At 35.5% G+C, this 25610-nt stretch overlaps 3 protein-coding genes and 1 long non-coding RNA gene across 7 annotated transcripts; 2 read left to right on the forward strand and 2 right to left on the reverse strand.

Annotated features, from left to right (window-relative positions):
• Positions 1 to 305: 305 nt before the first annotated feature.
• LOC125652139 (deleted in malignant brain tumors 1 protein-like) lies at positions 306 to 7610 on the forward strand. Its single transcript, XM_048881120.2, has 10 exons — positions 306 to 433; positions 933 to 984; positions 1085 to 1139; positions 1328 to 1436; positions 1568 to 1677; positions 5984 to 6148; positions 6394 to 6484; positions 6573 to 6697; positions 6999 to 7238; positions 7338 to 7610. The coding sequence occupies exons 2-10, from the start codon at positions 976 to 978 to the stop codon at positions 7481 to 7483; spliced, it is 1050 nt and encodes a 349-aa protein (XP_048737077.2). The 5' UTR covers positions 306 to 433; positions 933 to 975; the 3' UTR covers positions 7484 to 7610.
• Positions 7611 to 7936: 326 nt separating this feature from the next.
• Positions 7937 to 11486, reverse strand: LOC125652140 (uncharacterized). Of its 4 annotated transcripts, none has more exons than XM_048881122.2 (5): positions 10882 to 11486; positions 10424 to 10509; positions 9103 to 9666; positions 8921 to 9006; positions 7937 to 8571 (listed from the first exon to the last, which is right to left on the reverse strand). In XM_048881122.2, exons 3-5 carry the CDS (start codon positions 9636 to 9638, stop codon positions 8357 to 8359), a joined length of 837 nt encoding a protein of 278 aa, XP_048737079.1. In that variant the 5' UTR covers positions 9639 to 9666; positions 10424 to 10509; positions 10882 to 11486; the 3' UTR covers positions 7937 to 8356. The 4 variants fall into 4 exon arrangements, with proteins under 4 accessions (XP_048737079.1, XP_048737080.1, XP_048737083.1 ...); XM_048881123.2 differs by having other exon boundaries at positions 9103 to 9662; positions 10882 to 11433; XM_048881126.2 differs by lacking the exon at positions 10424 to 10509 and having other exon boundaries at positions 9103 to 9662; positions 10882 to 11434.
• On the forward strand, positions 10272 to 10688 carry LOC130054745 (uncharacterized). The gene is made up of 2 exons (XR_008803054.1): positions 10272 to 10384; positions 10469 to 10688. It is a non-coding gene; the product is annotated as an uncharacterized LOC130054745 (long non-coding RNA).
• Positions 11487 to 22116: 10630 nt separating the features above from the next.
• On the reverse strand, positions 22117 to 24744 carry LOC125650793 (uncharacterized). Its single transcript, XM_048879313.2, has 2 exons — positions 23483 to 24744; positions 22117 to 23274 (listed from the first exon to the last, which is right to left on the reverse strand). The coding sequence occupies exons 1-2, from the start codon at positions 24722 to 24724 to the stop codon at positions 23053 to 23055; spliced, it is 1464 nt and encodes a 487-aa protein (XP_048735270.2). The 5' UTR covers positions 24725 to 24744; the 3' UTR covers positions 22117 to 23052.
• Positions 24745 to 25610: the final 866 nt, after the last annotated feature.

Here is a 25610-nt window from a genome sequence, read left to right on the forward strand (position 1 = left end):
TCATTCTGACGAATAATGAATCTACTTGCATATACACATTTATATTTTTTTAAAGACAATTATTGCAAATCAGACATAAACCACAAGACGCCCTCTTGTTCTTCATCACTTAACAACACTGAATAGTCCCGGAGAGCCCATTTTATTAACAATTTATTCTGCGAATAGGCAACCTAGATTCTAACGACTATCCATACACAAAGCCGACCTTTCTTGTCAGAAGTTTCTGAAGAAATGTAACCCGACATGTACGAAGATCTACTAATTGATAATTTTTGTTGATAAAACAATTGAGAATTTAAAAACCCATTCCGTCATCCAGTACCTGGAGGTAGTGAGATTGTTGACAGTGCTGTATAAGACGGTCATACCTGTTCTGAGGCTGATAGTGGCGAGATGATCACAAGTCACGCAAAGGGTTAGATACGGACAGGTAAGTAAATGTAAAAAAAAAAAAATGATGACAGGCATGTAAATCTATTTTTTAAAATGATGGCCATGGTTTTTCTCCCCCAAATGAATTACAACATTAATCTTTAAAATGTAGATAAAATTAGAAACGACAGAATACAGTTTTATTGTTATTTACGATCTCAAATTAACCTTTCTCTATATATAAATTTACCGCATTTAGATGTCATTTTTCTAGCATGACAAAAATATTAGGTTCTTTTACTTTTCTTGGGATATAATAGGACATTTTCTAATAGGAAAACAGAATGCAAAATCTTGTGATCATGGGCGACTGACCGAAAAATGGTGCTACAAAACCGTCATTTCTTCGTTTAAATTAAGTTCATGAAAGGTCTAAATTAATACTGCAGGCTAAATATTTTGAATGGAAAATAATCAATTTACCAGATGTATGGATCAAAATGTCCACACATTTACAAATTTACACATTTATTTTCCCGTTTCATCTTTTACATCAGATGAGACATCTTGCTTTAATTTTCCACAGAGAGTGAAATCAACATGCAGGAGGTAAGTACAGACCATAGCATGTATATCGATTTTGTACTTCAATTTTGGAACCAAAAAGTAAATTACAAATTATAAAACTTGTCTTGTTTCTGTTTTCTAGGCGTCGCAAAGGAAAGTGTTTATGTGGATAGTAGTGGAATTTACATTCATGTTCGGTAAGCTGACTGTCATATTCTATTTATATTATTTATTATAATTTTTTAGATTATCTTTATGGGGAAAATACTATATATATATATCGCACATTTATAGTGTTGTAAAGTATCGAATAAGCCTGCTCATTTGATTTTTTTATTTAATGAAAAAAGTTCACATGCAAAACTGAAACCTTTTCTTTTCATAGGACCGGTTCTCTCCTTGTGTGACGTGGTGACTCAGGAGCTATCCGCCGACTCCAGCTGGCGGTCATTTACTTCAGTGGGGTACAACGAGGGGAGTGGATCCTACATTAGGTAGGCGGATCCATGAAATATCAAACAACACAAAATGACAAGTGTTTTTATACTATGCATTGGTTGTATAAAGCGTAATTCCATTGATCATTAAAAAGATTATAGATGTTTGAAATAGATTTTGATTTTAGTGACATGGATTGTTGGTGGCGGATTGATTCGGGGGCGGATGATCTTCGTCTCTTATTATTCCTGACGTTTGACACGGCGTGTCCAGGAGATCAGATTGACATCTACGACGGTAAGGAACTAAAGAACTACCTTACAGACATTGTCGCACGTCTTACAGGTTAAAGAGAAGCCACGAAAGTTAAAAATGTACTCAAGTTATCTCTTCCTTGTTATTCGATGTGTAAAACACACTCAAATTAAATTCAGGGTTAATAGAAGTGTTTGCATTACATAAATATCTGGTCAATATTTGACTATATCTTTGGTGAATAAATATAGAGCCCACGCTTTGCATTCCAGAAGAGGATGGGTTCTTTTTTTTTTTTTTTTTGTTGAATTTGTTTTAAAGAATTTATTTCTTCTTCTTTTTGGAATGCAGATAATTTCATCAGTCCCTGTGTAAGTTCCTATCATAATGACAAGAAAGAAAATATGATGTTTGAAATGAAATATAACATACATCTTTTAAAATTTGATATTTATTTTCAATTTTCAAAAAATAATTCTTGAAATATAGCCAATAGGGACAATTCACATTCATTGCAAAGTATCTTTAAAGGAAGTGAACATGAAAATGTGACAAAGGGTTTAGATTTGTCATTTTTGATGTATATAATGAATTCTGAAAATCACTAAGATGTAGCTTTCTTCAGTAGGGAGATATTTTATAAAGATTAACTAATCTTTTCAATCCTTGGGAGCTGCCATATTGCAAAAATATTACCTCCCTGCTGGGTTATCTCTTAGCATCTACTAGAGGGCAGCACTGATGCTGACATCAGTAGGACACAATGTGTGTATTTTTGGCACATTGTAAGCATCAACGTTAAAATGTCATCAGCAGAGAGTGAATTAGATATGGGATATCAGGTTGAAATTGTTTCTCAGAATAATGCTTCTTCACCAGCAGTTGATTTTAATGAGAGAGGAATTTTCCTTGATTGATATGCTTGTGGAAATTGTACAATGTAACTATGTACATTCAAGGGGTGTCTTTGTTGTCATGAGTTTGAATATTCTGTGTCAGTTAGATTGCATAAATATACACTTATAGTGCAGTTCTCTACACCCATATTTTAACACTGTGTGTCGAAGTCCTGTTATAATTGATACAGCTTACATTTATCCATGAATTTAATACGTATCCAGTGAAGGGTCTCAGAGGACCTGGATAACAACTTATTAAACAAATAAGAAAAACACGAAAATGAAAAATACCTTCTGTATTCACACACTCTAAAAACAATGTTTAGGTTTGGAACACTTTTTAAACGTGTTTAGGTCTAAACGTGTTTAGGATTGTGCTTATATCCTAAACGCGAAGTGTAATAAACATGTTCTACCCTAAACATGTTCAGACTGAAAACATGTTTAGATATGCAAAAATACAGTATCTAAACACAAAATAACATGCTAAACACAATCCTAAACGTCTAAACACAATCCTAAACGTCTATGCGTTTAGGTTTTGAACATGATAAGCTTAGTAACATTGTTGACATTAGTTTTACAGTCTTCATGTAGAATATTCCTGTCTTCTGTAAATGAAATTCGAAGTGCAGAAAAAATTGCATGTCAGAATTGCCATACTTCAAACTGCTATAGTGTACCAGGCCCCGATAGTGACCATAGTGTACATCATACGCCGTATTGCAAGTATACACTGTCGAGGTCGATATCCAAAATTGATGGAACCATTAGAAGAGCCGTCTATGGGCTTCAACCCTTTCCTGTTGGAAATGAGCAGAGTTTATAGGAGTATCCAGAAAATTTTGATCTGGAATTCCTTTTCAACTTGAACAGGTCTGGACACATACATATTGAATTTTTAAAAAAAAAAAGTGTAATTCATTGTCTCTGGTATTAGACGTGCCTTTAGTGTAAATTTAAACCAATGCATCACTCTTATTTTGCATTGGAACAAAATTCATTTAAATCTTGTGAAAGAGAACATCAGTTGCAATTGATGCCCCCCCCCCCCTTTTTTTTTTTAAAATTCAACATGTGACAGTGCCTGTTATGCGAAAACTAGCATACATGTATCAAAGACAAAAAAATTGCTGAAATTGTACTTGTGGGGTGATATTTAACCATGTATAGTTTACTTCTTATATGTGCATAAGTGACTTTTAATGGTTTTGTCTTTAACATGTATCGCGGAAATGTCAACCGTGTTGTTTCGGCAATTAGAATATAGAAATAGAGTTATCGGACTTGCAATGTAATTTGAGAAGAACCGCGCAAACCCGCATTGTTCGATTTGAAACATCATGGATCCCATAGACACAGTTTGTAATACAAGGGATATTCTTGCTAGATTTTGCAATGTTATTCTCCTATAATAGAAGAGAAAGCTACTATTTAAGACTCTTTAATGCTGTGGATTGAGTTTTAAATAGAAGGTTAGCAAATCATTTTGTAATTGAGACAAAGTCAAAACCTAAATACAAGGAGAACTAAACATGTTCAAAACCTAAACACAAAAGAGGTAAACGTGTTCAAAACCTAAACACAATAAGGGTAAACATGTTTAAAACCTAAACATAATAAGGGTTAAACATGTTCTACACCTAAACATAAAAAGAATTAAACATGTTCAAAACCTAAACACAATTAGTTAGACATGTTCCAAACCTAAACACAAAGAGATTTAAACATGTTAAAAACCTAAACACATTGGATTGAACATGTTCAAAACCTAAACACAATTAGTTAGACATGTTCCAAACCTAAACACAAAGAGATTTAAACAGTGTTAAAAACCTAAACACATTGGATTGAACATGTTCAAAACCTAAACGTAAAAAGTGTTAAACATGTTTAAAACCTAAACACAAAAAGTGTTAAACATGTTTAGATTTAGAACGCGTTCAAAACTGTACACAAGAAATGTGTTTAACTTTGTGTTTAGGATCTAAACACCATTTTTAGAGTGCATGTATTAAAATCTTAACACAACATGGCATTTGTGTGTAAACATTTCCAACACATGTGATAGAATACAGTAACAATTCTGTTGCAGACATGCATGCTATCAAGATTTATGGCCTACAGACAGTTTATCAACTAGGTTAAACGCAGTCAGCCTCTTGGGGGGGAAAATCAGAGTAGTTTTACCCTCATTTAATTGTTGTGACATAAATTAAGGGAGCATTTCCTACAGAGCACTGCAATTATGTAGGATTTCTTTAAAAAAAACATCAGACTCTGATAGAGAATCTAAATATTAGTAAATAAGTATTTTTTAATGTCAATAAAGAATATAATTGTAAATTGAATCTCCAAAATTTATCTGTGGTCCATGTACATAAATTGTTATAAAGTATATAAGTTACATGCCTATGTTGCAATATTTTTATGACACAGTCACCTTAATATTTAAAATCTAATGAAATTAATTGATATGGAAACTTGAAACATACAGTGTACTGAGTAAGTTCAGAAGTTAGAGGAGCTGGAAATATTTTGTGGGAGTGTTTTCTTCTTTTTCTTAATGCATTGTAATTAGATTTGATTTCAATTCTTTTTGCTCCAAAACCTTATCCATCAATTGTAATATGAATCCATAAACTTTTTCTGCTGTATAACAGTGACCCAGTCAACAGCAATGTGTCTCATCTACGTCAGAGTACAGATGCATACTGGGAAATAATGGATGACCTCCATAAACCTTTAACTTAGAGTGTTCAATTGATCAAATCTCGTAATAGAAACAAGCAAATTAGATTTAGGCCACACTATTCAGTTTCAGGAGGTCTTTTAAGTTTATTATGCAACAAATATTTTTTTCATGTTCACTTCCTTTAACTGATAAGATAACCTTGAATTTATGGGGGGGGGGAAAAATTAGAAACCATGATAATTTATATATATATATATAAAGTCAAAAAATAAAATCCAATACTCAAACTTTTATCTATAGCGCTTTCGCCTTGCGGGCTCGTCAGTAGATGTGGCTTATTAGCTCACCGGGTTACAACCGCTTTTGTTAGATCACACCCCAGAAGCCAATCCAGAAAAAGAGAAGAAAATGTTAAAAGAATTTCCCAAACATTGATATCACTTGTATGAGCATGTACCTTAGGTGGGGTAAAACAGTCTAAGTAGGGTTAAATTGTTGATTTATGAAAATAAAGGTGGGTGCTCTTGATTTATGCTTACACCATCGTACTGTACGCTACAATGTACATGTAGGTGTTTGTTACACAGTGTAAATGGGTGTGGTGTATTTTCAACTTGGATGGGCAAATGGTAGTAGACGAATGGCGTATGAAGTTTTCCCTTTTATCATTTTTTTTCTTCAATTGATTTATAACTCCGGATTAGGATATAAAATATAGCAGAATGTTCACCAATGGGTGGTATATTTCTTACAGGAAATTCTGCGTCCGCTTCTGCCCTTGCGAACAACAAATGCGGAACACCAGCCTCACCTTCACACTATTCAACAACGCAGCGATACACCTATATACGCATGGTGACGGACGCCAGCGTGCAGAAAGCCGGATTCAAAATGGAGTTCCTTGCAGCCAAAGACTATTGTATGATAACTAATTTAGATAAAACATTGTGCATGTAAATAGAATATCGGTACCTCACATTCTATACTAACAACCATTATTTAGCATTACTGTGAAACATAATATTCATGAGGTAAATCTGAAGGAAAAAATTCCAATAACTCTTGTGCTATCCGTTCTCAAAACGGTTTAAAGAATGCCATTTTCAGTCCTCATCTTACTACATGTAAAACAACGTGTGTTTTTTTTTTTACGTCACTTTGTAGCTGGGACCGGATGTACCTCCACGCAGGCTTTACCCGCAACTGACGCCATCCAGATTCTCTCAAGTCCAAATTTCCCAGGCTTATACAACAAGTACATCAAATTTTTAAATGTTGTTGACAATATTTTGACAATTGTAATCACATTGTTTGATGCTTCTTTTTATACCATCGTTTTACAGTGCTCAGAATTGTCGATGGGTGATCACCAGCACCTCCGGAAGTGTGGACCTAAACGTAGTGTTTTCTGATATAGAGGACGACATCCCAGGTCAATGCAGCTACGACAAATACGCCATAAACGACGGTCAGTAATACACTGCTCGAAATCACCTATTCGTTATGCTCTTGATATCGAAGATTGGTGTGCATATATTGTTTTTTGGGCTGTCCGAATTTCTCTACATCTCTTTTATAAAACTTTAACCTTGATCTTAACTTTTTAAGCCATACAAGATAGGAACTTCAAAACTTCTTAAGCTAAATGACCGAGGTCAAAGTTAGGAAAAGGTCAAATTTGTCAGACTGTAACCTGGCGACTATTGTGTTTCATTTTAAGAGCGTCAATAATGAACAATTTTCCAAGTTTTTTCTTGAAATCGTTTTAGGAGACGACCGTTGTGACAATAATGTGATCAGCACCGTGTGTTCTCAGTACCCAAAGGTGGCTCCCTTCACCTTCACGTCCTCGGGGTCATCGGTCTTGATTTCATTTGTTAGTGACAGTAGTGTAGGACGTCATGGTTTCCTTATAAAATACAAATCGAATGTGACTGAGACAACCACTACAGCACAGACGACAGAACCAACACAGACAACGTCCACCGTTCTGAAAACTATATCAAAAAGTAAGGAAAATGGGTAGTGCATTACACAACAAAGAAAAAGAAACCTAAGTATGTTCAAGGTAGGAAATTAGATATCTAAACCTTGTTTAAATATTTCAGATTCGAGCACGTGCATAGACATGGAGGTGGTGATCGGCATTGTTTTTGGATCTCTGGGTGTAGTAATTTTTTCCTATACATTTATTGTTCTGATGATTATAAGATCTTACAATATACAACTTAAAACTGTTAAGCCAAAATTATGATGTACCACGGGATGATCTCGGTTTTCTATTGTTGTTTTTGTTCTAAATTATGAAAGGTGCTTTACATTTTCTCTACTATGACTTTTGTGAGTAATATTTGATTATGAATGTATTATGTTTTACAAGAGTTCAGTTTTTTGTTGTTTGTATAAAAATAATCCATTTACGCTGATGGTCCTTTAAATCAATGGAATGAAATGTTTATAATTGTGCGAAACATATCCCAAAACTACACTGTATAATCACTGATATGACACGCACAACTTCCTTGGTAATCTTGAATCCCGAGACCTACATGCACTCTCGCTACATTGTACTGGGTCTAAGCGGTTTTCCTCTATCTTGGAACCATAATCAAGTGTACCTTGTCTCTATCTAGCAGTATTTATATAAATGAAACTGTTTCCACTAAACAGATATCTATATACTGATAAAACAACAATGACCACAAAATATTTACTGATTTTTATAATCCTCTGTATTGTCAAGCACAAGAAGTAGAATCACAGTGTTCAAACAATAACAACTGATTTGCACCGGATGTAAAGTTAATATACAACATTTAACACACTCACTCCGCATCACCCTTTGATTTCCATCTTGTTGTTGATCACACGAATTTAAAAAAAACGAGTGCAATTGCAAATATATTCCTGGTCTAATCCTGATTCCGTAGCGTTAACATAGGCGTACCTTGGGTTCGAATATTACCGAGGCAGGGGGTCTGGGGGGCGCAGCCCCCCAGAAGCTATCGACATTTTAACAACGTAAAAGGTGGGGTTTTTTTTACCGAGGCAGCTGACTCGGTTGCCTCAATGGAAGCTACGCCACTGGTTAACTTTCGACTTTGTGGAACCTGTGGAATATGGTTTCCTACACAAGAGTATTGAGATCCCTGTTGACGTCCTCGTCTTTGTTGCTATCTTCGTACGCCGGAAGTCCTCGTGAAGCACTAGACATTTCGTCATACCAGTGGTATATGTTCTGCACCATACACAATAAGCCCAGTATTGTCCCAAAGATGAGCACCACCACGGCAGTTACAGCAGGGGTCCGTTTTAAACGTAACACTACACACAACATTAAAGCTGAAAAAAATCAACTTACAAATAAGATAATGTAAAGTAGTAAACTTTATTGACCTCAGTTTGCTTTGATTGCACAATATTTATATTTGTCAGTACTAAACTTACACTTTTTAGTGTATATTTCAGGATAAAAGCACTGACCTATGAACGTGAAATTTAAACCTATATATTACCAGACAAATTATAAGTAATAAATATCTAGGTAGTTTGATTTGTTGATGAAGTATATGTGGAAGTTTTTGTTTGAATCGGCTTGCGCCATGTTTCCATTGTCTGTATATCTCCATAAAACAAACCGCCTTGTTATTTCTTCCCTAAATAAGACAGCATTGCATACAGTTTGACATACTTAAGAGAAAAACTGGAAATGAGATGAAAAAACCAACAACTGCCACCAGTCTGCTGCTGGAACATTCACGGAAATATTTCATGGCCCTGCAATACAAAGTAAATAAATAAATGCATCCAGTTATTATAACAATGACGGGACAACATTTCGAACACTCTCATGAATTACAGCACAGCACTTACCTCTCCGGACCATCGACGGTTTTAATGACTTTAGAAGCTATAAAACATTGCATAGAACACACTAACACACAGTTTGCCGACAGAATTATCACAAGAGTTGAGAAAGCTGTGAATACTTCCGTCACATCCTCATACTGACTGGCTGACGTCAGCAAACTACCGTTCCGAAATCCACTCTCAGGAACATCGCCAGTTCCAATGAGGAAAATATAAATATCCAATAGTAAGACAACGGAAGAAGATAAACACAAGATTGCCATACTTTGAATTGTCTGTGACACGTTGTTTTTGGCAATGTTTTCTGGCTGTGTTAAAAAGTTATTTTCTTTTGTTTTTTGTTCAGTCTGTATAGAGGTTTGCTTGGAAGACATTCTACTTGATGGTCTACTGACTACTTCCGGTGTTCTGCGCGTATTCAAAATTTGTTCCTTTTGTTTTTCCACAATGTCATGATTGTTCTTATTATCCTCTTTCTTTTGTATGACAACTTCCAGGAGATCTCGGTTTCTGAAACTTTCTTTGGTATAAAGCTCCATTGTAAACTGGCATCAAACACGCACCTGTCTGAAAAATAGTTCCTGTAAAAGCCGGTCCAACTGATTTTCAAAGACAATGTTAAATAAAGATTCAATATGAGATCTATTAAAATTAATGCAGCGAAAATATATTCTGTGAATGCCTGTAGTAGGCTGATTGATTTATCACGTGATCCGAATTAATTAGAAATTCTTTTAATCAATACCATCCTTATTAGTTATCAGTTGGTCTAAATCACGACAGTAAACCATTAACGTTGTATGTCAATCATAGCATCACTCTCTCTCTCTCTCTCTCTCTCTCTCTCTCTCTCTCTCTCTCTCTCTGTGTGTGTGTGTGTGTGTGTGTGTGTGTGTGTGTGTGTGTGTGTGTGTGAACATATAACCAACAAATTATTGATTACAGAAATCGTCAAGAAAGGAATGTCATAGGTTAACGTGTGTTTGTCTGATTGTCAGAAATGAATATCAGAAGGTTTGTCTGATTGTCAGAAATGAATATCAGGAGAGACAGATTTGGATGTTGTGAACTTCTTAATAGTATATAGCGTATATATTGGAATCAAAACTACAAGCTCGTATTATTTGCATACTATTCATTGCAAGAAACACGGTGATCTACACAGAGACTGTTTGTGTTGTGACTTAGTGGCAGATACAAAAGAAGAAACACATTTTTTTAGCAATAAAACTCTTCTGTAAATGAAAACTTCATGGTAGCAAGATTATGTCACCGCTATTTACAAGTAAGATTTTAATATTGAACCTGAGCTGGGATAACACACCTGAGTTCTCTGTACGTGTGATTATGATGGAATGTTCTGTTGTAGGTTTCTCTGAGACGTCTCAACGTGCACAGGTGTGCTAATACCTGGAACAAAAGTACAAAAGATCTTGCACGTTTTGCACAAACATTTCCTTATCATCGATTACCTTTTGCAGTATGCAGAGTTATCGGGAACAATAACGCTTGTAAATTTGTAATCGCTACAGAATGCTCTATAAGCTGTATAAACTACATGTATGTAGAAAGAACTATGTATAAAGCTTAACTGGAATTTTTTTCAATACCGGCGCGCGCGCGCGCGTACACACACACACACACACACGTGTATATATTTAGCGTATATATGATAAAACAATAAATCAAAACATACAACACACGCAGCCCTGTATTACGGAGTTGGTGAAGGACTGATCTCGATGAACATGCAGTAAGCTATGCAATAAACATTAAAATTACCTTTAAAGCGTATAAGAAACATCCACAGGTCCAACGGCCGTTCTGTATCCAATGAAAATAACCTTGTTCTGTCTAATGAAGGTAACCTTCACAGTAGGTTCAGTCTTCCAATTTTGGGTAAGTAATGAAGAAAATAGTTTCCTCCTTTTGAGGACCAGGTCTCGCCTTTATTTCTGCTTACTTACGCAGACTACACAAGTATTGATTGAAGCAGACGACTCTAATCGTGTTTGATGAACAGGCCAGTCACCGTATTTTTCTTGTTAAATCCTCGATCACGTTGAATTACCATCATGCATGCATAATTCTGCACTATTTACATGCAGGAGTGAATGGAAAAGTGCTTTTAAAGATATAAACAACATTGGACTTTGCCATCTCTGACTTCCAATGGAGTCAGATCACTAAAAAGATAATATTGTAAAACCTAAATCTACCTATTCATACTCGTCGCTTCAGTTTAAGCCTCTCCAATTTCCTCCTCATTCAATTTAAATTGAAATACTGCTATTCTTGTAATGGGAGTAATTTGCCTTTTGTGATGTTCACTTAGAGTTTTACAAACCGTTGGTCTCATGAATGTTAATTGAAAATCATTTAAAATTTAAACACCCCGACGGACGACGAAAGGCATGATTAGCATGAACTACTGCAGAATAAACAAAGTGCATATATAATATGTGAACCTTGTTGGGGCTGGTGGTCCTTATCGATGTTCGTGAAGTCATTGAGTGTAGGACTGCTGCAACAGAGCAAAGATAATTTTTTACTTGTTCGGCAAAACAATACAGGTATCCCACAAATAGGCATGAGATGTGTTAACGTGCGGGATCTACTTACATGTAAATACAGTGTATCCCACAAATAGGCATGAGATGTGTTAACGTGCGGGATCTACTTACACATATATATACAGTGTATCCCACAAATAGGCATGAGATGTGTTAACGTGCGGGATCTACTTACACATATATATACAGTGTATCCCACAAATAGGCATGCGATGTGTTAACGTGCGGGATCTACTTACATATATATATATACAGTGTATCCCACAAATAGGCATGCGATGTGTTAACGTGCGGGATCTACTTACATATATATATACAGTGTATCCCACAAATAGGCATGAGATGTGTTAACGTGCGGGATCTACTTACATATATATATACAGTGTATCCCACAAATAGGCATGAGATGTGTTAACGTGCGGGATCTACTTACATATATATATACAGTGTATCCCACAAATAGGCATGAGATGTGTTAACGTGCGGGATCTACTTACATATATATATACAGTGTATCCCACAAATAGGCATGCGATGTGTTAACGTGCGGGATCTACTTACATGTAAATACAGTGTATCCCACAAATAGGCATGAAATGTGTTAACGTGCGGCATCTACTTATATTCAGTGTATCTTTATAACAATTATATATAATTTTAGTTTTTACCTATTTTAAAGGTACATGAAAACTTTCATTTTTTAAAATTTTTATTCATTTATTTTGATTTTTGATGTTTAGAATGCTTAACTAAGGTCAGCAAAATTTGAATGTCAGTTGTCAAGGAACATGGAAGATACAGAAGTAACAAGGCTTGTGACATGTTTTTGTTTATATAGGTTAAATGAACTAGTAAAAGGTTCGTTTAAAGCAGTTTTTTTTTTCAATTTATCAGCGAATTCAAAACACAATTAAATATTTTCTAGTGTTTGGCACATCTCATTGTGTTTTAAACACGCATTTTTCTATTAAACAGTCAAATGTCAGGAGCGGATCCAAGAATTGCGGTTACAGGGGCGCCACTTTATGAGGCAGGGGGTCTAGGGCGAAACCCTGGTGGGGGCCCAGGGGGCAAAGCCCCCGGAAACTCCTGGATTTTACAGATTTCATAGGGCTTGAAATATGTCTCCTATTTAGTCATTTGTACTATTTTCTATCATTTTTAACAAGGTGAAATTAATAAAATGACGCAAATATTAAGGGTTTGGGGGAAAAAATTAAATTTTCCCAATAAAGTAATTCAAGAAATCAAAAGATTTTGTCCTTTATTTCTCCGAGAGTGGAAGAAATTATTGCTTCTTTTATCGTTTAGTACATTTTTCTGAACAAGATACCACGATTTACCTTAAATTTGAAAATTTTATGAGAGGGGGGGGGGGGGGGGCGGTTGCGCCCCCTTAAGGTATTCAATGTACATGTATAATGACCATATTTCATATCTAATAAATGGATGGTGGAATATTTGTAATCATGGTATCAATTTGAAGGGTTCATCAAATGAAAATAATCCACCATAGGAATTTTCAAAATTTTGTTTACTGCTTGATTTATCTCACCTAGAATTTAACATTAAAGTATATGGGGGGAAAGCATGTTTTATTACAATATTTTAAAAACAAGTTATATTATCATACTAATCTCTTGGTAGAAAGTTGCATACACTTTCTTTTTATGAAAATATGAAATAAAATTAATCAATGACCACACACATTTTTAGAAAATTGGGTTTTTCTTATTTTTACAAAGGGCAAACGACTCTTCCAAAAAGTCTTAAGTGCAAAAAGGTCAGCTTCTAATCATTTACCAGTCATGTGAATTTCATCTGCTTCACTTTCATCATTATTTAAAAATAAACTTTTAAGTTGATCTAAATCCTTCAAAATTGTTCATTTTCCTTTCATTATACATGGAATACCTTAAACCCGCCACTGAATGTAAACAAAAACATGGTACGAGTCTTGTTTACTTAACAAAGAATTGCGAGTTCTGTATCTCACTTATAACTCAACAACTGATGGTTGACCATTAGAAATACTTTAGTTAAGAATTGTAAACAATAAAAATGGAAAAATAAAATTTGAAACTTTTCAGCTGAAATGGTGTCCATAGCGAGCCCAGCCCGTGTCATGGCCGCCTCAAACCTAAGACGTTAACATAGGTAGTGATTGCTCCTTCACCAAGAGATCGGCATTTAGAAGCTGGTGACGTCTCAATATGAGTGAAAAAAATCTATTTAGTCGTAATCAGATGAAGACGATATAATTATGACGGTGACAACAGTTTTACTGAGCACAGCCATTTCCACTTATCAAAAAGAGGAAGACAATAAACGTTTGGACATGTCAGTGGATATTCAGGAAAACCGTGCTAGGAGAACATAATGCACTTTTGCAAGAGTTAAGATTCGAAGACTCCAATGCCTTTCGAAACTTCAAGTGCGTGGACTGCATCGTTACCAAAAAAAAAGTGAAGATAACGAACAATGATCAATCTCTTAACTCCTATATGGAATACAAAAGTAAGAGTTTAGCAAACACGGACCCTAGCATATACCAGAGGTGGGATCAGGTGCCTATGAGGAGTAAGCATCCACTGTTGACAAGTCACCCCAGCCGTGAGCCCCATATTTTGATCAGGTACAGCATTTGACCCAGTGGCATGTTGTATTGGCAAACTAGATCGTTATAACGACCATATAATTTGCAACATGCTGACTTTAGACGAGACTGTTGAACCCCCTGTAACATCAACTTGTTTGTCATTAGTCTGCCTCAATCTAAACACTGATCATACGCAGAACATGCTCTTGTGTATCGAATCAGTTGAGAGACATAAACACCATATGCTGGTGATAATGGAATATTTCTACATAAATATTGAAAGCTGATGATAAAGAAGCTAAAGTCATGCCGTTTGTGATAAAGTTGAGTTGTTAGTTTGCCGCTAGCATCTGCCTTCAATAAAATATCTCAATACAAAGCAGACGTGAAATACTTTGTGGTGTCTTTTATTTCGAGTTCACTAAATACGGTGCCAATCATGGTCCCACTGGGGGCTGGGCATGAATATAACAAGCATGAATTGTTAAACATACATGAAGACAAAATATACGTTATAGCAAAATGTACAAGAAATACAAATACGGAAATGTTCACCCGGACAGACGATGTAGAGAATTATATTTGAGATGATACTGGTTATTGAACAAGTATACTGAGATGTGTCTACAGAAAATATCAAAGAACGGTGCTGTGGGATATGCACCTTTCAGCTGTTCCAAACTGTCTGGACAGCACCCCTCATCATTTTAATGTAGATCAACAATTCAACACAACAATAAATTAAAGTGAAGGACATTGTTAGGTTGGAATACATGACAAATAAGCTGATGTCACAGGGGTTTCAACAGTCTGGTTTGAAGTCAACATTTCGCAAATTCTTTGGTCGTTATAATGATCTTATTTGCAAATACAACCTGTCGTTAGGTCGAATGATGTCTGACTTGTTTCAAATGCAATATGTAAGGCTGTTTTTATAATTCTGATTTAGACTTTGGGCTGAAACGATTCACCGAAATATCGATACTGTTCAATTTAAACCCTCGATTCAATGTTCGATTCATTACCTCGATTTTCTGTTCGATACATTTATTACTAACTGATTCAGTAAAATACATCAGGTTCGGCTTCTAATGATTATTTTTACCTGCATGAGGGACAAAATAGCGTCAAATAACGTTCAGACTATTGTTTGCCTTGAGTCTTACGAAAATAATAATGAACTGTATCAGTTTAAACTTAACTACAGAGCCAACATGCATCTTAACGTTTGGCAATTTGGAAACATTTTGCTTTTAGAATTATTAATGTGAATCTTGGAAATTAAATTTTTCTTTAATGTTGTTATTGGTTTCTTCTGTAAATTGTATCGTATTGGAAGTATTGAATCATGGCGTATCGTATCGTGAAGGGGGCGTATCGTTTCAGTCGTACATGATGATGAGGAGGATTATTATTAGACTACGGATTGTTTTGATTACCTGATCAAGATGGAGGACTCGCGGTGGATGTGACCGGTCAATAGAGGATGCTTACTTCTATAGGTACCCGATCCCACCTTTAATGTGTCCATGGATCCGTGTTTGCTCTACTCTTAATTTTGTATTCTATATGAGATTGATAAGATTGTCACTGTTCATGAAAATTAACTACAAAAGGTAGGAGAATATAGATTGTCTGTCAACAAGATACATCAAGGGACGAGACTCTAGGAACTGCGTATGCACTCATATAAAAGATAACTTTCCTCCTCATGAAAAGTGAAGATAACGAACAGTTATCAATCTCATAAATGCCATAAGCAATACAAATTGATAGTTGGGCAAACACTGACCCCTGGACACACTAGCGGTGGGATCAGGTACCTAGGAGCAGTAAGCATCCCCTGTCGACCGGTCACACCCGCCGTGAGCCCTATATCTCGATCACGTAAACGGAATAATCTGTAGTCAAAATAAGTGTGCCACGAACGGTCTAACAATCAGTATGAAACAAGTCAGACAGCATTTGATCCAATGACAGGTTATATTGGCAAGCTAGATCGTTATAAAGACCATAGAATTTGCGAAATGCTGACTTTAAACGAGACTGTTGAAACACCTTTACGATCAACTTGTTTGTTAGTAGCTTACCTCGATTTAAAACTTGACCATACGCAGAACAAGCTCTTGGGTATCGAATCAGTCAAGAGATATAAACAACATATGCAGGTGATAATGGAATATTGCTATATAAATATAGGAAGATGACGATGGGGAAACTGAAATCATCCCGTTTGTCATACAGTTGATTTGTTAGTTTGCCGTTAATATCTACTTCAAATAAAATATCTAAGTATGAAGCAGAAGTTGACGACTAAGTGGTGTCTTTTATTTCGAACTCGCAGGGATATATCGAATAGACATATGAATGACAGTTATTATTGTTAATATAAAGACGAAGATAACGAACAGTGATCAATCTCATAACTCCTATAAGCAATACATAACAGAGAGTTGGGCAAACACGGACCCCTGGATATACCAGAGGTGGAATCAGGTGCCTAGGGGGAGTAAGCATCCCCTGTCGACTGGTCACACTCGCCGTGAGTCCTATATCTTGATCAGACAAACAGAGTTATCCTTATTAAATGAACATCAGTGTGCCAAGGACGGTATGAAACAAGTCAGACAGCATTTAACCCAATGATACACGTAGGTTGTATTGACGAACTAGATCTTTATGACGACCATAGAATATGCGAAATGCTGATTTTAAACGAGACCGTTGAAATATATTTTCTAAACCAATGGGCAGTGACCCATACCAAGAGAATCGTTTTAATGTATTCAAAAACTACGTGAGAAGAAGAAATCTCTTGCTGTGGTCTTCAATGTGACATTGAAATAGATCAATGACGTTTTATTTATCAACAATGATAACTTTCATTCATATGTCCATTCAATATATCCCTGTGAAATCGAAATAAAAGACACCACAAAGTCGTCAATTTCTTCTTCATACTTAGATATTTTATTGATGTGTCCAGGGACCAGTGTTTGCCATACTCTTAATTTTGTATTCTTTATAGAAGTTATCAAAGACTGTTCGTTATCTTCACTTTTTCATAGTAATATAAAAAATCGGGTCACGATCGAGATGCTATATGTTAAATAGGAATATTTAAGAAAATATTGTGAAATCTATCCCGCAATGAAAAGGCTTGTAATTTGTCAAATTAGCATACAAGTTCGCACCTAAATTGGCATTTTATGAAGATTCGCGTTTGTTCAAACCATTGAACATGGAAGTAGAAAAAATGCTCAAGAAGTTTCTTGTTCTTGGAATATAATGCAGGAGTCACGGTTATAGTGGCAGCATTTATAGGTGATAAGAACTCGGTGAGCGTTCAAACTTGTTTGCATTCCAATTTAATGTGTTGATATGGTAGTGGTCATTGATAATTAGCCACCAATCTTGGAATCCATCTTTTGATTAAATGGATGTAAAAGATACCCATGCATTACAAACTAAGAGTTATTCCCCTTTGTGCAGTAATGCCGTGAATTGATAACAATTTTCCACCATTTAACTCATAACAATTGATTGATTACATTTGAAAACACTGTGTGCGTGCAATATTTGAGGTAAACATAAGAGCTGATCTATAGAAACTCAAGAGTATACAATATCATATATCAAAATATACTCCTGTAGTTTACTTGAATAAATAATACTACGTAGAACTATAATTAAAAGGATACATAAAAACATGACAAACTGATATTGAAATTCTTGAGTTTAAAACAAATTTCTTTATATGTCTTCTTAAACAAAGGTATGTGATCCTCGACTTCAAATGGAGAAAGTGAAACTAAGTAACCAATGGGGAAAAGTCATACAATTCTCGAAAGTACATGCGTACTGAAAATTAAATATATATTGTAACGTTAGCGGTCATCCAGCCAAGTGCTAATCACACTCGCGGTTGCTTAACTTGCGTGATCAAGATAGATACTATACCACATCACCAGAAAAGCTAGCTCACTAGCGTGGCGGTATAAGTTCCCTCTTACACTGTCCGCTACAATATTTTGTTTCACAACTAACAGGGTTGTGTATATATAATGGCGATGTATAATCACTAATGCAACGTAAACTATTTGATTTCATCACAGATGAACTCCTTTCACCCTCGGACATCTTTGTTGGTCTTATTTGTATCATGAACTCCGTGAGTCTTCTTCACATGATCGGCAAGAAAACAATGGCGTCGGTTCGTTTTAGAATCGCGTTCATCGACTGTGAATATAGGAATAAGGAGCTACCCGACTAAATTCATTATGCTTCATCATGTGTAAAATGGTAATTAGATATGGACAGATCCAAGAATTGCTGGAAAATTATATGTAGCTATATAATACAGTATGCTAATAAGGCAGTCATGTAGTCAGCATTCAGATCATTTCGGAAAGAAAGTGAGTAAAAAGACAGACTATTTTAAAACTATTTTATGTATATTTCTCTAACTATATTATTTATATCCATATTTGATAGAGTTTTTCGTTTCATCTTATCTGTATTAGATTCTAGCATAAAATTGGAGCATATGTTCAATGCGCATTTAAGAACCAATGACATGCGTTTAAAAGTGTCGAAAACATAATAACCACCGTGATGTCATTCAACTTCAAGTTTTAAAGAAAGATAGAGAAGTTTAGCATAAATCATACAAACGGGAAATTTTATAATTTTCAATCCACTGACTTTGACAAAAAAATTGACATCAAAATCTTTATGAAAGGTATCATACCTTCGTAGTCTTTGGTGATCAGGTCTGATGGAATTCCCATGGGCATGAATTGTGCTCCTTTGTAGCTGACCTGTTTTCATATTCTTATGAAGCGAAGTTTATACAAAACTTCTACATCAGAAGAAAAAACCTCTTGTTATCGCTTTAAATCCGACATTTAGATATATTGAAGACGTTTTATCTATTAACAATAATCATTTTCATTCAGATGTCGATTCGATATATCCTTGTGAACTCGGGGTAAAAGATACCAAAGACGCTTCGTATTTAAATATTTTATTTAAAATGGATATTAACGGCAAACTAACAACTCAACTTTACAACAACTGGGATGATTTCGGCTTCTCCATCGTCAATTTCCCATATTTATGTATTGATATTCCATTATCACCTGCATATGGTGTTTATATTTCTCAACTGATTCGATACGCAAGAGCATGTTCTGCGTATGATAGGTTTTTAAATTGAGGCGGGCTACTGACAAACAAGCTGATGCGACAGGGGTTTCAACGGTCTCGTTTAAAGTCAGCATTTCGCAAATTCTATGGTCTTTATAACGATCTAGCTTGCTGATACAACCTGTCTTTGGGTCAAATGCTGTCTGACGTGTTTCATACCGATTGTTAAGCCGTTCTTTACACACTTATTTTGACTACGGATTACTCCGTTTACTTGATCAAGATATAGGGCTCATGGCGGATGTGGCAGGTCGATAGGGGATGCTTATTCATCTTAGGCACCTGATCCCACCTTTGGTATATCCGGGGATCCGTGTTTGTCCAACTCTAAATTGTATTCCTTATAGATATTATGAGATTGATCACTGTTCGTTATCTTCACCTTTTAATGATACTATAACCAGTATTCCATGATAAAGTGTCGAATGAAATATTTATACAATCACGTTTTGTTTTTGTAAACAGTTCATTCTATGTTCTGGTGTTCAATATTTTCATTTTTATGATATAAATTACTACCGGTATTACATATGTATTTTCATACTATGATATAACTTTTATTTATGTTGTAGTAAGATAGATATTTTATCCTTGATCTTATGTAAGGTAGAAAACTTTCTTAAAAATTATTTGCTACCAAAATCAAGAGGTCAATTTTTTAAAATTTGTTTATTATCTTATTTTCACACTTACAGTTTTTGACAAACTTTGGGCATATTTGAAAGTTTTCTTAGTGAAGAGTAATTATTGACACTTATTTACAAACATGATGCAACTAGAGGATTTTTTTAATCAATGTGTGAAAAGAGTTCAAGTGATTCCAGAGTGTCTCTACACGTGAACGCTTTGAAAACAAAATAGTTATCAAACACTAATAATTTCGTCAACTTAGATTCATTCAGTTTGTAACATTGCTATTTTCCCCTTTTTACATATTCATACACATTTTGTACAGAAGTATCTGAAAACAGAGAAGTTCGATTAGTTGGTGGTAAGTGCCCTTAAATACCCTTGTCCACGTGGTTAGTAGTTTAATGTATGACATGCCGGATACACTTCCTGTTGTCAAGATACCTTTGTTGGCACATCGCTATCATCATTACCTTGTTGACGAGATTAATCGCTTTTGATTGGTCACCTGGATTGACTCGTACGTGTCAATTACAGGAAGTGACACCAAGTGCTATGATACCGGTAAGCCTCGTGCTCCATAGAGTGGTCTTCTCTACATGTTTGATAATATGTATGTTTTATTTAAAAGATTTCCTAAACATGTATTTCGAATTTTTCTCAAAAGTAGCCGATATTCTGTTGTCTGAAATATTACTAGAAAAGAAAGTGTCATACACGAAATACAAACCACTGTCCCTGGGAGTTGGCCCCAGTTCTTTCTCTTTAAAGAACCAATAAAAGGTTAATTTATAATTTACATTTCAGAGTGGGGTTTTTTTGTTTTGTTTTTTTAGAATTTTAAATATAAACATGCATTAATGTTTGAGAGTTTGTAACGATGTAGCTGAGCGAAGAATTCGCAAGACATATGTTCATTGCAGGAGAGTTTTGTCACCAATGACCGCGGGGGTAGGGACGATGGCGACGGAGGGAAGCTTATCGAGCCTTATCAGGCCGCATCCATTGTTGACAACGAAACATTCCCCGCCAGTAATGGAAAGTTTTCCCAAACTCCATCATCTGGAGCCCTTAATGACTCTCAGACGCTGGTATTTGAAGTCACGGATGAAATTAGCATTTTAGTAATGGGATTGTTTGTGTAGAAAATGGCTTCACAACGTGATGATATTACAAAGATTTCTTATTCGTATTAATCAAAGTTTAGTTTTATTGCGAATCCATTTTATTTACTAGTAACAGATTACGACCCTCAGAGAATGCATTGAACTAAACGGACACAGACTTTCGAAAATTCCTAATAAAACTTTTGGTTCGGAATACAAAGTAAATTTAATAGTCCAAAGTACAACTAAGTGTTTTAAAGCTCAATATTACAATTTATTAGGTTAGATTTAATGAGATTTTGATTTAAATCAAAATTGTGCTTGTTTCCCCTTTTCTGCCAATTATAGGGGGAAAATGGTTCAACTAAGTTATTGGAGTTTTTCTTTTCTTTCAAGAATATCATTATTTTTTTAAAAAATATCTTTTAAAACACGATACATTTAACTTTTTTGTCAAAAACATATACAACTATCTATCAATATCTTACATGTGCAATGTACCTTCCTACCTTAAGATAAAATTAATGGGTTCAAAAATGGGTAGCAAATGATATTTTCATCAGGTAAGACTTATTATTTATTCGAAATGAATCGTGAATTTCGATAAGGCATTTCTCGGCCAACACTATTGGAAAATTGGAGGTAATCGTTACAATAAATCCGATTTCTTTAGTATTAAAGCAAACGTCCAATCGCCAGGACAGAGGAGATATAGATGATCTTATCAAACTGTATGGCTATTTGTAAGTCTTAGTTTTACCCATTTGTTATATTCTGAATATTGTAAATTATCTATTTCTAGAAATATTTCTTTTTCCAGAACGCTTGAAATTTTATTCAAAATGCTTAAAGAAAAAATATGAATAAGTATCGAAATAAATAAATCATAAAAAGAAATATACTTTGGGTAATTCTAACTTTAATTCTTGAATACACATTTATGTGTGAATACATAATTATTTTGCAACGAAAAATATCAAGAAATCACATTTGACGCTCACTCAGTTCACTGATTGTGTATGGTAATTAATTTCTCTTGTTAATCATCTGACAGTTGACCTCCTTGAGTTGTCTTTCCACATCATCTTGCGCAAATAAATATGGGTGTTAAAATCGGTATGGAAGGACATTTTCGAGAAACCATCTTGACTATCTGATTGTTTTGTACAGTGTCGTTTTTGTGTTGTCGCATTCAGTGCTCTCGTACATCTTTTTTTTAATCAAATACATGAACTACCGGTATATGTCCTTTTTACGAATTGATTAAGATAACAAGAACTATTTGGGCAGAGAAAGGCCGAGCAATATGTCTAAAGCAAGTGACATGTACGAAACCTTTATCATCGATATGTCTAAAGCAAGTGACATGTACGAAACCTTTATCATTGATATGTCTAAAGCAACTGACATGTACGAAACCTTTATCATCGACAAAATGGCACCTAATTATTAGGAGAAAATACTGTTTTTATTGAAACAATAAATTAGCATTGAATACACACAACACCGTTAATTACTTTTGCCTAATATGAAAAGATTTGATTTCTAAAATGATTTCTTAATTAGCCATTCATTTTACATTGATATAACAATAATGGATCGCCAGTCATTCGTAGCTTATGTCTAATATAGGCAAATACTATTAAATTGTACAATAATAAGTTATTTCAATCATAACACATGAAAATGAACATAAAAAGCGTTAGATTGCTGGTAAGACACAAGTGCATTAAGTAATGATTTTCAAAATTTCCAAGCAAAACTCATTACGCAATATCACAAAGTTTATGACATGTCTGTGTGTAAATGACGTCACTGTACACCGGCAGTGATTTCACTATCCACAAAGTTGACTGAGTCTGGCTGACTGGCCCATGAGAGTCATGATGTCTGCACTGGCCTGGTTTAAGGTGGAATTCAGACTGGTCATCTTGTTGTTCATGTCTTTCTTAATGTTGTCCACATACGTCTTGGCCGACTGTCCATTTGCCGTAAATGTTCCATTCAGTGAGTGAACATCCTGCTCTAATTGTAGGAGTTCACCCGCTTGATTTGTGATCTGGAAGATAAATAGACAAAACTTGATTTTAAAAAACATTGTTCTTCGACAAAATGTATAAGATATATACTTAATATTTACCAGTTTTTAACACATGAATAAAAGTCCGCTAAATTAAATTGTGAGCTATAGCCCCCTCTCCGCCTGAACACAATTTCAGTAAATCAGGATAGTATTAGTTAAGCTACACAGAATTGTATGTGCTTACCGTAGTGTTGAGTTTCTGTAGGTCATTCTGGATCTTAACGGCATCAGGAATAAGCTTATCTAAATCTTTTCTGTTCTTCATGATCTTCGTTTTGTCCATAATTATAGTACCGCCGAGCTGCTGAATGCTGGAAATCACTGTAGTCACATTCTTACTGGTGTCCGAAATTTCTGCCTGCAGAATCTTCGTTCCTGAATTGACCGTCTTCTGGAACTGGGTGAAATTGTTAATGGCGTCCTGGACCTGCTGTTCTGTCACGTGAAGTTTGGAGAACATAGCTTGTGAGGTTGTTTTGGTCGCAGCGATCTCCTGCGTCTGATTGGTTAGCTCAGTCTTGATTTGGACTGCTTTCTGGTTCAAATCTTTGATCTCCTTAGAATGGGATTGTTCTACCTGTTTCACTTCAGACTCGAGTTTCTGGAGTTGTGACTTGAGTTGATTAAGAAGACCTATTGGAGCTGTTGGTGGTGGCCCAGTGGTGGTGGTGCTACTACTTGGCATGCCCTTTGTTGGGATGGTGGTGAGCGGCGGCATGGTTGCCACTGGAGTGGTTCCAGACTGCATGTTCTTTAGCATGTTCTCCAGCGTTATCAGCTTTAATTCTGCAGTAGCAATTTTGCTCGTTTGATCGTTAATCTGTTTATTCAAAGCTGTTTGTATCTTCGTTTCTTCAATGGCACTTTTCTGCATCTGTATGGTGATGTTGAAGATTTGATTGTTAATGTCGCTGATAGCTTTCGTTAGTAGATCTCTGGTGTCGTGCAGCATCTGATTTAGTGCTGCGGAATTTCCTGAGGAACCTCCGCTTCCTGAGGCCGCGGTTGCCGCCATTTGTTTCAGCTTCTGGATTTCGTTATTTAGATCCGTTAACTTTGTCATATAACTTGCGGCATCACTTTGAATACGCGCGAGCGTGCTCTGAATCATGCTGTTTTGAGACACATACTGGAATTTGGTTTTATCCAGATCTTGCTTGACTAGTTCCACTTTCTTATCCAAAGCAGAAGATGTCCCTGCACAAGCACCATTTGGATCGGCTACATGGAATTGGTAAGTGCATCCCCCGGCGTTCTGGGTGTTGCCAGTGTTCGGGTTTGGCTGAGGCAACTTGTGTGTGGTCACCTTGGCTTTCTGTGTAGTAGTTTTTAGGCTCAATTTCGTTGGTAACGGTTTAATAGGTATGAACTGGGCAGAGCATGTCGCCAGTGCTACCAAAACGACTGTTAATTTGGCGTACATCATTGAGCCTGAGTCAGTCGATGCCGATGTGACGAATTTTGAGGTGACCAGGTATCCCCGATCTATATAAGTTTAGGGGGCGGGAGGAGTGGGATTTACCTTGTTTGAGTAGATAACTAAGCGAGTGATTGGCGGATATGCGAGCAGAAGGCAAACAGAACAAACAATCTTCTAACAACTTCATGTTTTCTCAGGATAGAGACTTCCCGGTAATCTGGCGAACTAGAAAAAAATCACTGATGTTGACCAATTCTTGGTGTCAAACTTATACAAAACCATCTTTAGTGGTTGGACTGGTTTTGTCGCTAAAACATGAAACTTGCACTCCGTGTTCCTCGATAGTGGTCTACGTCAGAATTACATGTGCACCAAATGGTTGATGGCAGTCTCCAGAGCAGGACATTACACACAACTCAATTAAATTTACTTTAGATCCTTCCCAAAAAGACAAACTTGTCCCCAATTTCTAGACATGAAATATCTAGGTATACCTTCATTCCGCTATGTATTTATAATCTGACAGTTTTTAACCTTTTTAGAGGCAAATGTGTTGCCATCTTCTATCCAAACCCCTACACAACTTCTCCTCTAATGTTCCAATTATTACCCAGTTTAATGGAGGTCATGACAATTAAGGCTTGGAATGAACACTATTTAGGGCTCGTCGTAGACAGTCCAGTAATGTTTCTCGGGTTACCTTTCTACAATCTTTTAAATTAGAAAACTACCTTATTAAAGTAAAAGACTATTCAAAATTAACAAAATGGTCAAGTAATTCAGATTAAAAATACTTCGGTACTAAACAAATGGAAAATGTCACCAGATTTTAGTATTTTTAAACCTGTTAATGATTTTTTTTTCGAAAAAAAAGTATTGATGTAATATTTTA

This window comes from Ostrea edulis, chromosome 5 (assembly GCF_947568905.1).
Source record: "Ostrea edulis chromosome 5, xbOstEdul1.1, whole genome shotgun sequence".
Taxonomy (NCBI): Eukaryota; Metazoa; Mollusca; class Bivalvia; order Ostreida; family Ostreidae; genus Ostrea; species Ostrea edulis.

Coding starts and splice junctions, on each gene's coding strand:
- LOC125652140 (XM_048881122.2), bottom strand. CDS start 9,638: ATGGAGCTTTATACCAAAGAAAGTTTCAGAAACCGAGATCTCCTGGAA. Junction 9,007..9,102: donor ACCGTCGATGGTCCGGAGAG/GTAAGTGCTGTG, acceptor TTTGTATTGCAG/GGCCATGAAATATTTCCGTG. Junction 8,572..8,920: donor ATTTCCAGTTTTTCTCTTAA/GTATGTCAAACT, acceptor GATTTTTTTCAG/CTTTAATGTTGTGTGTAGTG.
- LOC125650793 (XM_048879313.2), bottom strand. CDS start 24,724: ATGATGTACGCCAAATTAACAGTCGTTTTGGTAGCACTGGCGACATGC. Junction 23,275..23,482: donor TACAGAAACTCAACACTACG/GTAAGCACATAC, acceptor TTTATCTTCCAG/ATCACAAATCAAGCGGGTGA.
- LOC125652139 (XM_048881120.2), top strand. Junction 1,140..1,327: donor GGAATTTACATTCATGTTCG/GTAAGCTGACTG, acceptor TTCTTTTCATAG/GACCGGTTCTCTCCTTGTGT. Junction 6,149..6,393: donor CCTTGCAGCCAAAGACTATT/GTATGATAACTA, acceptor GTCACTTTGTAG/CTGGGACCGGATGTACCTCC.